We start from the raw sequence: 13,789 nt of genomic DNA on the forward strand, positions 1-13,789 counted from the left end.
CTGTTGTCCCCTTCTCCTCCTGCCCTCAATCTTTCGCAGCATCAGGATCTTTTCAAATGAGTCAGCTCTTCGCATGAGGTAGCCAAAGTATTGGAGTTTCAACTTCAACATCAGTCCTTCCAGTGAACACCCAGGACTGATATAATGAAGTACTATAACTTATAATTTTAGTACTATTAATATAACTCTTTACATTTACCAATATTGACATTTTCTGACTGTCTTTATGAAAGTAAATGATGTAAGGGAATTTAATTGAACAAATAAATATTTTAAGGTTTCAGATTTGACTTTACATTTATTTTTATTCCGTGTTACACTTTACACTTTTGATTTGATTATGTTTACACTTATGATTTGCTGGCAAAAATAATGTAAATACAGTTGAAGTTTTTTTAACAATTTGGGGTTAGGGATGCTGATCCTCAGTACAGTAGAAGATCCATAGTACTTTGCATTTGGCCCTTGGTGTCAAAGGTTCTGCATTCGTGGATTCAACTGGATGGTGTAGTACTGTAGTACTTATTGAAAAGACCTGTGTGTAACTGACTCCACAGTTCAGTTTCATTTTGTTGAAGGGTCAGCTGTACTGCCTGAAACAAAGCAAAAGATGCCAGCAAACAACAAAAATCAATTAAAGCCTTTTTATTTTACATTAAAAAAAATGAATTTCAAGTTTTTCCATAAGCAAAATATCCACAAATTAGTGATTTATTGTTTTTGTTGTTGTTAAACCCTAGGTACTAATTGTAGTCAAAGGATTCATAGACTACTATCTGGAATATAGTTGTAAGTACATAAGATGTTTGGATTTAAAATGTTAATGAAGATATATTATATGACCACCTGAAAAACTTTGTTTCTGCATTTCAAACGTTTTGACTTTGATTTGTATGCTTTCAGAACACTTAAAAGGACAGCACTCTACATGTCTAGGTGGTTCCTAGGGGTCCATTTACAGGAGTTTGCCTACAAAATTAGTCAGCTGGCACCTTTATGTAAGACAACCTGACAATCTCTCCTTCTCAAAGTGAATGATATTTATGTGATAATAGTGTTATTTGCAGCTTTTCTCAAACGACTTTATTTATATTTTTTCACTTGCTCCTAGAATATCACTGAGATTAGGAAGCAGGTGGTTTCAGTTAAGCATCTGTGTCATGCCAAAGATGACAAAGCAAGTCATTGATAATTTGGTATCTGAATATCAATCTTCTTATTTTTTCCCCTCTTTCCACATGTTAGATTATTTTCACCAGATTATTTTACTGGTTCCTTAATCCAAGTTGAGATTTTAGAAATCTTAGCCTGTAAGGTGATTTGCTAAGTATTATACAGTATGTACCAAAAGAGTGGACTTGGTGGAAGTTAAAGATTGCACAATAAAATTAAATTTTTCTCTCAACTTGCTGGTATGCATTTCTAGACATGGTTTTCCTTTGTTTATTTATTACAGTTCTACATTTGACCTTTAGATTAGCAGAATTAGACCATGATGATTAAAATCTGGAAAGAACTCTTCCTTGTAATTTAGGTTTTTAACCTATAAGCAGTGGCCATGTATTTTCCATTTCAAAAACAGCTTAGGTGTTGTAAGAAAGTGGATAAAAGCCTTATGTCTATTTAAAATATTCACATTTCTAAATTCCTTTAAAAAGGTAACTTTTCGTGGAGGTTTAGAAAAATCTTTAAGAAACTGAAATTTAGAATAGATTTTTATTGTGCTAGAAGAATTTTGGGAGCTGATGTAATCGTTAGTGGCCCTGGAAATAAAACCCACAACTGGGATTTTAAAAACTGTCTTTAATAAAAGTATGTCATAAGATTTCTTACTGACATCAGTATGGATGCTTGATTTAGAATTCAAAGGTGAGATCAAAGGAGTAATTGTTCCAAGTTGGAGATGTGTGCTGGATGGGTTACAACGTCCTGATGTGATTGGACGGGAAGTAAACATAATTTATTTTCCTGAACTATGATTGGCTGAAACCCTTTTCTCTCCACGATATTTTTCTAACAACTGAATCCGGAGCCTTTGCAAACCGTTTTTTATTGTCAGACCAACGAGTTTGGGGTATGTACCAGTATCAAAAGTAGCCAAACGCATGGAGAAACTGTTGGTGAATTTTTAGAATGTTGACTAAAGCCCTCAACCGGGTGTTTGGCTTTCTTAAAGCAGTAGCGAGGTGTAAATCTCTGAATAGCTCAAACCCGTAGTGAGTGTTGGGGCTTCCCTTGTGGCTCAGCTGGTAAAGAATCCGCCTGCAATGTGGGAAACCTGGGTTCGATCCTTGGGTTGGGAAGATCCCCTGGAGAAGGGAAAGGCTACCCCCAGGATTCTGGCCTGGAGAATTCCATCGTATAGCCCATAGGGTCGCAAAGAGTCAAACACCATTGAGCGTGTAATGTGTGTCCCCCCAAACAGGAAATATGAAAGGATGACAGTTTTTCTTCATTTTCATGTAAAGACATGTACTGTGTTTCTGCACTGACTGAGTTCTGTGGGCTTAGTTTTCCGTTGAAAGTGTTGCTCTGCGTTGCTGCTGGGACTGCGGGACTGTTAATTCAGGCAAAATTCGGGCTAACTCAGACTGCAGGGCGCCATTTGTTCTGGGGCGGGGGGTGAAATCACTCTGGAGATGCGGCTTGTTAATCTGGAGTTTGTTTTGCGACCCAGAGTGGAACCAGCACACTTCACTTTCACCTCACTCAACCCCCCACCCTAACCCCACTTCTCAGGGAGCGACGAGTAGAGAGGTGGACCCCAAAACACTACGTTTTTGAAGGACTACATTCCCTTCTCCGCCCCTACATTTTTTTTTTCAATCCAGTCTGGTCCCGCAGCCGCCGCTCGGGCACTACTTTCCGTCTGTGGTGGTTCCTCCGACCCTCTCCCGCGGCTCCCTCCCCCAGCCCGCGCCGGCGGAAGGAGACGCGCGGCGCGCTCGCAGCCGCGCTAGTGGATGGGGAGGCGGAGTAGTACTGGCCGCGGCGCGGTGGCGGCTGCGGCCGGAGCTGCATCGAGGTCTCCGGAGGCGTGTGGAAATTCGTCAATTTCTTTCATTTGTGGAACTGGAGCTAGAGGCTGCAGGTCGGGGAGTCCGGGGCAGTGTTGAAGACTGAGTGACTGAGGTCGCTGTGCCCTTCTGGGCAGAGCGTCCGGTGCGCCTCCGAGTCTGCGCTCGCTCGCGGGGCCGCCGCCTTCCCCAGGTCCGCTGTCTTCAGCATGGACAGCCGGTAGGAGCAGGGTTTCGTTGATTCCCTGGCAGCCGAGGAGGCGGCGGCTGCTTTGGCAGTGACGGCTATGGCGCTGGAGACGCGGCCGGAGCTGGTGGGGAAGCGGTTCCTGTGCCTGGCGCTCGGCGAAGAGGCGCGGCTGGAGCGCGGGGAGAGCGGACGCTGCTGGCGGGGCTGGCGAGCGGGGGTTATCCGAGCGGTGTCACACAGGGACAGCCGCAATCCCGACCTGGCGGTAAGAGCGCGAACACCCCTCAGTCTCCAGCCCGCGGCGGCACCCCCACTCGTGGCCCCGCCGCCGCACAGTGTGGGGTTACCTCTGGCACCTGGCTCAGCCGGGCCAACTGGCGGTCACGCCCCTCTCCTGCGCTCTTGGGCGGGTTTGCCCACATACCCTGCCGGGGTCGCCACCTCCCCACGAATAGCTTCTCCTGTGGAGGCGCGGATCCGGCAGGACACCCCGGCGCCCGCCGGGGCCGTTCGGCCACTGTCCGGGTGGGGTTCGGCCGCGGCTTCCCCTGCGCTGCCCTGGCGGCCGCGGAGACCTTACGGAAAGGCGGGGCTGCGAGCCCGGCGCCGCGCGTGCAGGTGGGGGTGGGGGCGGGGGCGGGCCGCTCGTGGCGGTGAGGGCCCACCTTCACCAGCGTCTGTTTCCAAAACTCTTAATAGTGCAGAGGATTTGGAGATTTAAAACTTATCCTTAAGGTTGTTGAAGAGGAGGGAGGAAAGAAAAGAGGTCTTTGGTTTTCCAGCCTGTCTTGAGATTCGTATGTATTTTCGAGGCAAAGGCCCTGGCAGTGGCAGGTGTCCTGATTAAACCTTTTTTATACAGTAGATGCTTGGTTTTCTAACCGGAAACGAAGAGAGTGGAAAATTTCGGTTTGGAGGGTCGTGGAAATTAATATCTCTCTCCCTCCCTCCCTCCCATCTTTCCTTGGGATTGTTTTTTGCCATAGTTTTTGTTGTTGTTAGAAGGGAATAGTTCTTTAAAGTCATCCGTTCCTGGGTTTTATATGACTTTAAGTGAAACGAGATATTGTAAATTAAAACGTTTAATACCCCGCGAAACCGTAAAGTGGCTTTTTCTTTCCTTGCTTTTCCTTACATGTGACACTGCCAATAGTTGCTTTCAGTAGTGTAGGAATGTGCAAGATTCTGAGACGGGATACGCTGTTAGTGTTCCAGTAACATTTTCACTAGGGGACAGACACGTTGGAGTTAAGGAGCCAAGTAGAGGCAGGACATTGATAGGTTTTGAAAGATTGATTTATGAATACATAATCCATGAAGTTTATTGGTAATACCCTGCGGTATTTTTCACTGAATTTAAAATTTGTGAACTTTTATCTTTTTGTTTATGTGCAGGTTTACAACAATTTCTTTAGTATCTATATGTGTACATACCTAATATTGTTGTTGGAGGTTTTGAGTCTGTTTTTCTTAAGCCCAGTTTCATGAATGTAGTCAGTGATATGGTTTCTTGCTGCCTGTATTAATGTCGGCTTGATATTACAAAGCATGTTTGCAGAATAGAGGTAATTTTGGAGATTCTGGTTGGTTATTCTCATTGAAAAAAACAGAAGCAGCTTTTAAAAAAAAACAACCCAAACATTTCTTAACGGTGCTGCAGACTGGCTGTTCAGTGAATTTGTGTAAAAAGCGTGTGTTGATTTTATTTTTCTTCCTTCTACTCTGATATGTAATTGTCTTGACTTTATGTGGAAGATAGATTATGGGTTAGCATTTTTAAATGGTTTCAAAACAAACATGGGATGATACTTTATTTTCCACAAATTTTTAGTAGATACATGAGAATTGGGAGATATAGTTTTAAATTGTGAGTATCACTGATGACAGTCAATTTATCAAAGCTAAATATATTAAAAACTTATATGAGAATTTAAATGATATAAAGAGAGGGGAGTTTTCAAAGACTGTGTTTGAAAAGGCAAGGTAATAGATTAGGTATTTAAAAATGAAAAGTATATGTGGATGGAGGAAATTGGCTGGAAAGAGCAGGAAGGAGTTTTCTCAGATGATGGAAATGTTTTGCATCTTGATTGTTGATTACATGTGTGCATACATATATTAAAACTCATTGAATTGTGCACTTAATAACTATGCATTTCATTTGTGCAAATTTTACCTCAGAAATGTGTTTTGAACTATACTGTAACTGTGTGAACCTTTGACAGTTTTCCAAAATTTACAGTATAATCTGAGTTTTTAGCCTGGTACTACAGATTTAGAGTTGTTTTCAAGCTTTATTATATTCATATCTCTTTACATTCATGTTACTTAAGTTAAATGAAACAAGGCAGTTTAGCATCACCAAAATGTAATTCGGATGGTATATTTTTGTGGCTGCAGAATGAATCAAGGTCAAAGGAGCTTGATCAGTTATATGAAAAATACTATTAAATAGGCCATTTTGGTTTTTTGTTATTGCATGTATATGTAATTTAAAACTTAACAGGTTCGTTAGTAATCTCAGCTGTGCATGTGTTGATGGCACATGATTTGGGAGGATAATTAGTTTAGGGGATGATGATGATTTAGTCACTAAGTTGTGCCTAGCTCTTCTGACTCCATGGACTGTAGCCCACCAGGCTCCTCTGTCTGTGGGATTAACCAGGCAAGAATACTGGAATGGGTTGCCATTTCCTTCTCCAGGAGATCTTCCCGACTCAGGAATCGAACCCAGGTCTCCTGCATCGCAGGCAGGTTCTTTACCAACTGAACCATAAGAGAAGCCCAATATTTATTCCATTTGGCTGCATTGGGTCTTAGATGTGGCACTCAGGATCTTTGATCTTTGCTAGGGCATGTAGGTTCTTTAGTTTCAGCATGTAGGATCTGGTTCCCTGACCAGGGGTCAAATCCAGGCCCCCTGCCTTGGGAGCACATAGTTTTAGCCACTGGACCACCAGGAAAGTTTAGGGGATACTGTGTCTCAAAAGTTAGTTAGTTTCTCTTATTTTTGGTCTTACATATGAAGAATTTCCATGTGCATTAGTTTTCTGTGGAGCTTCCCCTGTGGCTTAGATGGTAAAGAATCTGCCTGCAGTGCGAGAGACCTGAGTTCAATCCCTGGGTTTGGGAAGAACCCCTGGAGAAGGGAACCGCTACCCACTCCAGTATTTTGGCCTGGAGAATTCCATGGACTGTATAGTCCATGGGATCAAAAAGAGTCAGACACCACTGAGCGACTTTCACTTTAATTTCGTGTACTACTGTTAACTAGTTACCACAACTTGGATGATTTAAACCACTAGTCTTCAGCCTTTTTTGGCACCAGAGATTGGTTTTGTAGAAATTTTTACATGGGAGTGCGGTGGGGGTGGTTTTGAGTTGATTCAAGCACATTACATTTATTGTGCACTTTATTTCTATTTTGTGGCAATCTCAGGATATTCTGTGTTGACTTGAGGGTTAAGGTCTGTGCTCCTATGAGAATCTAATGCTGCTGCTGATCTGACAAGAGGTGGAACTCAGACATTATTGCTAGTGATGGGGAGCAGCTGTAAATGCAGATGAAGCTTCATGCTGGCCAGCCTGCTATGCCTCCTAGCTCCTAACAGGGTTGGGACCCCTGCCTGATTTAAGCAATACAAATGAATTATATTTTAATGGTTCTGGAGATGACAAGTCTAACTTGCGGGTTTCCGTAGGCAGAAATCAAAGTGTGATTAGAACTTGCTCTTTTCTGGAGGCTCTAGGGGAGATGATCTCTTTTCTTTTCTAGTTTTTAGAAGCAGCCCACATTCCTTGGCTCATGGGCCTCTTCCTCTTTAAAAGCCAGCAATTTCTCTTTCTGTTTTTCTCCAGTTACATCACCCTCTGGACTCTCCTGTTTCCCTTTAAATACTTTTAAGTGCCCTTGAGATCATATTGCGCCTACCCAGATAATCCAGGATAATCTCCACATCTGCTAATTAACAACCTTAATTCCATTTCTATTCTCTTTTGCCATGGAAGTTTAACATAGTTACAGGTTTCATGTATTTGGACATGAATATTTTTGGGGTGGTATTCTGCCCAGCACACCATGGTAGCAAAAAAAACTTACATTATGAACATATGATTTGATACAAATAAATTGAGGCAAAAATGTTTATGCTGCAAGTTTTAATGATATCACTATCTGATCTCTTAAGTAAATGAATAAATTTATAGAAGTTTTGCACAGCTGTGCTTGGATAATTTCACATATTTTGTTACTTTTAAGAAATGGCTTGAAAAGTCTGGGATATTTTGGAATTATATTAACCAACAAAAGACTTTATTCTTTTTAATGAACTCTTTTTATGAACTCTTCTTATTCAGGAGGGCCAAGTTATTGATGAAGTAAAATAGATTTTGAGCCCTCAGCATGTTTTTTTAGCTCCATTGTTTAGAAAGTTTCTTGCTTTGTTATACATGTTGAACATTTATGACCGCCAAATGTATCAGGTTTTTTCCAGTACCCAAAAGGAATCAAAAATCATAGCATTGTGTTTTGCAGACGAAACATTTAAGTTTGTACATAGGGGAATTGTCTCATGGTCACTTAGTGAGGAGTAGGTAACCTTGAAACATTGATTTTAAACTATTCTGAACTGTGTTCTGGGCTTCCCACATGGCCCAGTGGTGAAGAATCTGCCTGTCAATGCATGAGACATGGGTTCAATTCATGAGTGGAGAAGATCCGTTGTAGAAGGAAATGGCAACCCATCCAGTATTCTTGCCTCGGAAATTCCATGGAGAGAGGAGCCTAGTGGGCTACAGTCCATGGGATCATAAAAGAGTGGGACACAACAGTGACTAAAAAACAACAAATGGTGTGAATTGTATGTTTCTGTGTAAAATTAAAGAAACTTTTGTTTCCCCCTTTTCACCTGTGATAGATACAGTCTGGCATATTAATTTAAAACAGAATGTTGTCATTCAGTTCACTCACTCAGTTGTTTCTGACTCTTTGCAACCCATTGGGATGTAGCATACCAGGTTTCCCTGTCCTTCACCAACTCCCGGAGCTTGCTAAAACTCATGTCCATTGAGTCTGTCATACCATCCAACCATCTCATCCTCTGTTGTCCCCTTCTCCTGCCTTCAATCTTTCCCAGCATCAGGGTCTTTTCTGATGACTCAATTCTTCGCTTCACATGGTCAAAGTATTGGAGTTTCAGCTTCAACATCAGTCCTTCCAGTGAATATTCAGGACTGATTTCCTTTAGGATGGACTGGTTGGATTTCCTTGCTGTCCAAGGGACTTTCAAGAGTCTTCTCCAATACCACAGTTCAAAAGCATCAATTCTTTAGTGCTCAGCTTTCTTTATAGTCCAGCTCTCACATCCATACATGACTACTTGAAAAACTAAAGCTTTGTCTAGATGGACCTTTGTTGGCAAAGTAATGTGTCAGCTTTTCAGTATGCTGTCTAGGTTGGTCATAGCTTTTCTTCCAAGGAGCAAGTGTCTTTTAATTTCATGGTTGCAGTCTTGATATGCAGTGATTTTGGAGCCCAAGAAAATAAAGTCTTGTCACTGTTTCCATTGTTTCCCCATCTATTTGCCATGAAGTGATGGGACCGGATGCCATGGTCTTAGTTCTTGTAATGTTGAGTTTTAAGCCAGCTTTTCACTCTCTCACTTTCATCAAGAGGCTCTTTAGTTCTTCTTCACTTTTTGCCGTAAGAATGGAGTCATCTGCATATCTGAGTTTATTGATATTTCACCCGGCAATCTTGATTCCAGCTTGTGCTTCATCCACCCCAGCATTTCTCATGACGTACTCTGCATATAAGTTAAATAAGTAGGGTGACAATATACAGCTTTGACGTACTCCTTTGCCAATTTGGAACCAGCCTGTTGTTCGTATCCTGTTCTAACTCTTGCTTCTTGATCTGCATCCACGTTTCTCAGGAGGCAGGTAAGGTGGTCTGGTATTCCCATCTCTTTAAGAATTTTCCACAGTTTTTTGTGATCCACACAGTCAAAGGCTTTGGTGTAGTCAATAAAGCAGATGTTTTTCTGGAACTCTCTTGCTTTTTCTATGACCCAAGGGATGTTGGCAGTTGGATCTCTGGTTCCTGTGCCTTTTCTAAATCCAGCTTGAACATCTGGAAGTTCACGATTCACGTACTGTTGAAGCCTGGCTTGGAGAATTTTGAGCATTACTTTATTAGCATGTGAGATGAGTGCAATTGTGCGGTAGTTTGAGCATTCTTTGGCATTGCCTTTCTTTGGGATTGGAATGAAAACTGACCTTTTCCAGTCCTGTGGCCACTGCTGAGTTTTCCAAATTTGCTGGCTTATTGAGTGAAGCACTTTCACAGCATCATCTTTTAGGACTTGTAGCTTAGCTGGAATTCCATCACCTCCACTAGCTTTGTTTGGAGTGATGCTTCCTAAGGCCCACTTGACTTTGGACTCCAGGATGTCTGGCTCTAAGTGAGTGATCATGAAGATCTTTTTTGTTTAGTTCTTCTGTGTATTCTTGCCACCTCTTCTTAGTATCTTCTGCTTCTGTTAGGTCTATACCATTTCTGTCCTTTATTGTGTCCATCTTTGCATGAAATGTTCCCTTGGTATCTCTAATTTTCTTGAAGAGATCTCCAGTCTTTCTCTTAGCTTCAAATAGGGATGATACTGCATTTGAAAGTAAAAATGTCTAGATTTTTCAACACAATTGAAAGTATATAGGCCATTTTCCAATGTTTGTAGGTTAATGTATTACTTTTTGATGATTGTAAGTTATGTGCAAAGAATATCTTCATCTTAGAAACTCACATTTTCTTTCTACTTTACAGTTCAGTAGAAGTCTTTAGTAAATGTTCTACCAAATGGCAAATAAATTAATTATCATAAATTTCTTGTTCTTACCAACAATCTCAATTGTCAATTACTATTTCCTCTTAATTTTGAATCTCCTTTTTTATTGTGTGAAACTGTGTACCTAAGTGGTTACTTCCCCTATTCATTATCCTGTGGTTTGACTAAAGAGTGGGCGATGGTATTCCTAAGCCAATCAGAGAATTAACTCCTCTGGTTACATTGATGGGTATAAGCCTTAAATAAGTCCAATCAGAATGAAGCCAAGGAGTACTGTGTAGGTGTTAGTCTGGAATTGCCACAGCTGTTTTCCTATTTTAAGATAAACCAGTTTGAGGACAAAGTTGAAATATAGAGGCTGCTGCTGGTAAGTTCGTGTCCAACTCAGTGCGACCCCATGGACTGTAGCCTACCAGGCTCCTCCGTCCATGGGATTTTCCAGGCAAGAGTACTGGAGTGGGGTGCCATTGCCTTCCCCGAATATAGAGGCTAACACTATTGAAAGGCACCAAAAAAATATGACTGATCACATTGTTTTTCTGAAACCTAAATATCATTGTTGAGTATTTCACTTAGAAAACTTTCATTACGAAGAATGACTTTATTTCTGTTTTTGTTGGTGTTTCTCTTCTTTGGTACCAAAAGCACCATAACTGATACACATGGTAATATTTCTTTGTCTCTTTTATTTTGTTTTGAAAGCATTTGAAATATAGCCTTTTCTTCACACTCATGTGTTATTTAAGGTTGAGACATTAGATTTTTGTTATATGACTTTGAATGATTTCATCTGTTATTTTCAAGAAGGGTGATATGTTCTACTCTGTTGTGTCCAGATGTATCCCAGAGCTTTAAAAAATTAATGTATATAAAAGATAAATACCTAGTTTTCTTAGTAATTTAAAATAAGAAATACCTGAAATTTTATGTTAGGAAGTGTGCCATTATAAAAGAGAAATATCAGCAAAGAGTTAGCAATATTTTAGAAATTAAAAAGAAATAGCAACCTTTACTTTTTAGGCTATATACCATAAATGTATTTTTCTACTCTGTCATTGTTAGCCAGGTTTTTAATGGTGGCAGTTTGGCGGTACCAAACACTGCTGATTTCATGTTTCAAGATTTGACAGTAATTAATTTCTGCCTAATACTCTGATAAACAGTTTTTTCAGTGTGGATTTTTAATACATGTGTTTTGTTTGATGTAAAATTATTAATCTGACATATTGGTATGGATAGTATACTTTATCCTTTAAGATTATTGCTTACTAAATATTGAAATGTTTAAGATACTGAAACATTCTCAGAAATTATCTAATTGGGTAGAATCTTTTCATGTAGAATTTGTAGTCATTTTGTATTTTAGCTATTTTATGAAATTACGTTAGTAAACTCAAAATTTTTTTTTCTCTTGTTATATAGAACCTATTGGTTTGATTATAGGATACTTGGTTAATTAAGAGAAAACAGTTTATTATTCATTTACTGTTTGGTTGGACTTGGTGCTAAAATTCTAAAGTTGCAACATGGTCTAGACCTGTTCCCTGGATGCAACCAGTTGAAATTGTGAGTCATATAGAATTTGAGGAGGGTAGATAAGTGCTTAGATTTTTGAATAAAAAGTGTGAGTACAGTTATTTCTGCCTTCTGGGGTTTATTGGTTAGTAGGCTTCTTTGAAATTAATAAAAAGTTTGGATTACATATTTCTTAATAAATTACAGATTTCACGTGTAGTATTTCATCAGTATTTGTTCAAGTCAGCCAAACAAAACAGATCTTAGTAGAACATATTTTGAAATTCATTTGAATAAATAGGAACTAAATATATAAGTATACATAATAATACATAACTGATAACAAAGAAAGATTGCTTAAAATGTTTAAGCACTTGATTTATAGTTCGGGCCTCAGTTTTCTCATTGATTCCATTTAGTGAATGAAATTGGTCTAGAGTTCAGAGTTTTTCCTATTCTGTAGTTCTAGAATTGTGATGTTGATAGTTTCTTTTTAAAACCTGTACTGTCTTGGCATAAAGTGTCTATTAAGCAAAAATAAATTTCACATCTGTCCCAGTAGCTTTATTTACGAGTTAGTGCAACATTTGATAATAACATATCTATTGTGTTACCTTATTACAGAGACCACAGTTCTATGTAAATAATGTAATTTCTGTGCATTGTTTCTTCTGGATAATCAAAAATGAAGTTATAGGATTTGGATTTTTATGATCAAATAAATTGAAATAGAATAAAGAAATATCTAAAGGCTACAGTATTGGAACTTAAAATAATTTAGTATATTTCTTCATGTACTTGGACGTTTTGATCAGCTACATTTAATTCTTGGTGAAGATATCCTGTAGTTCAAATTGATTAAAAGAAGTAAAAAAAATTACTTCTTTCAATGAACATAGTACTTCACACTTTCAAAACTTAAAAAGGAAAAAGCGCCCTTCCAGTGCTATGATAAATAGCCTCCCTGAACCTTTGCTGTCTTGATTTTTGCAGTCCCGTCCTTCAAATCCTTTTGGGAGCTTCTTTTTTTTAGTCACTTAGTGACTTTAAGTTATTTTAGTTCTTCTCATCTTCTTAATTTAGCATTCGAGAATCAGTCCTTTACTTCCTGTTTATTTTTGTGTTTCAAATCTTAATCCCTTTATTATTTATATGGAATTATTCATATTGGTATCTTCAGTTGGTAAAGAATCTGCCTGCAATGCAGGAGACCCCGGTTCGATTCCTGGGTCTCCTGCAATGCAGGAGACCCCGGTTCGATTCCTGGGTCAGGAAGATCCCCTGGAGAAGGGATAGGCTACCCACTCCAGTATTCTTGGGCTTCCCTTGTGGCTCAGCTGGTAAAGAATCTGCCTGCAATGCGGGAGACCTGGGTTTGATCCCTGGGTTGGGAAGATCCCCTGGAGAAGGGAACAGCTATTCACTCCAGTATTTTGGCCTAGAGAATTCCATGGACTGTATAGTCCATGGGGTCGCAAAGAATCGGACATGACTGAGCTACTTTCGCATGGCAGATATTTGAATTTTAAGTTTAATTTAGCATCTTCATTTTAGATGTCTTCTAGTATTTGCTATCGGAGAAGGCAATGGCACCCCACTCCAGTACTCTTGCCTGGAAAATCCCATGGATGGAGGAGCCTGGTAGGCTACAGTCCATGGGGTCGCTAAGAGTCGGACACGACTGAGCGACTTCACTTTCACTTTTCCCTTTCATGCACTGGAGAAGGAAATGGCAACCCACTCCAGTATTCTTGCCTGGAGAATCCCAGGGATGGCAGAGCCTGGTGGGCTGCCGTCTATGGGGGTCGCACAGAGTCGGACACGACTGAAGCGACTTAGCAGCAGCAGCAGCAGCAGTATTTGCTATATTGCTATATTTAAAAAGTTTATTGTAAATTTAGAAGGTTTCCTGTCTCATGCCAGAGAAGGTAGAAACAGTAGAACGTGAAGTAGAAACTAAGCCAGCATTTGTAGAATAGAGTTTAGAATTTTTCAAGGCTAGGAGAGGTATGAAAATGACTATCACTTTTTTGAATGTTGAGTTTTAAACCAGCTTTTTCCCTCTCCTTTTTCACTTTCATCAAGAGGCTCTTCACTTTCTGCCATTAAAGTGTTATCATCTGAGGTTGTCTGTATTTCTTATGGCAATCTTGATTCCAACTTGTGATTCATCCAGCCCAGCATTTCACATGATATATTCTGCATATAAGTTAAATAAGCAGGGT

General features: G+C 40.0%; 1 protein-coding gene and 1 long non-coding RNA gene across 11 annotated transcripts in view; one reads left to right on the top strand and one right to left on the bottom strand.

Annotated features, from left to right (window-relative positions):
- JMJD1C (jumonji domain containing 1C) overlaps positions 1–13,789 on the top strand; it is a 296,047-nt gene that overhangs the window by 39,049 nt on the left and 243,209 nt on the right. For 3 of the 10 annotated variants that reach the window (XM_081568959.1, XM_081568960.1, XM_081568961.1), the window contains exon 1: positions 2,989–3,472. The exons of the other annotated variants lie outside the window; for them this stretch is intronic. In XM_081568959.1, the coding sequence (XP_081425085.1) occupies positions 3,305–3,472 (168 nt within the window). In that variant the 5' untranslated portion in view covers positions 2,989–3,304. Of the gene's footprint in view, positions 1–2,988; positions 3,473–13,789 lie in introns of those variants that run through there. 10 annotated transcript variants of the gene reach the window in all.
- LOC145537948 (uncharacterized) lies at positions 284–3,776 on the bottom strand. The gene is made up of 2 exons (XR_014076524.1): positions 3,555–3,776; positions 284–593 (listed from the first exon to the last, which is right to left on the bottom strand). It is a non-coding gene; the product is annotated as an uncharacterized LOC145537948 (long non-coding RNA).

Source organism: Giraffa tippelskirchi, chromosome 2, assembly GCF_054371585.1.
Source record: "Giraffa tippelskirchi isolate mGirTip1 chromosome 2, T2T-mGirTip1v1.2.pri, whole genome shotgun sequence".
NCBI classification, from domain to species: Eukaryota; Metazoa; Chordata; class Mammalia; order Artiodactyla; family Giraffidae; genus Giraffa; species Giraffa tippelskirchi.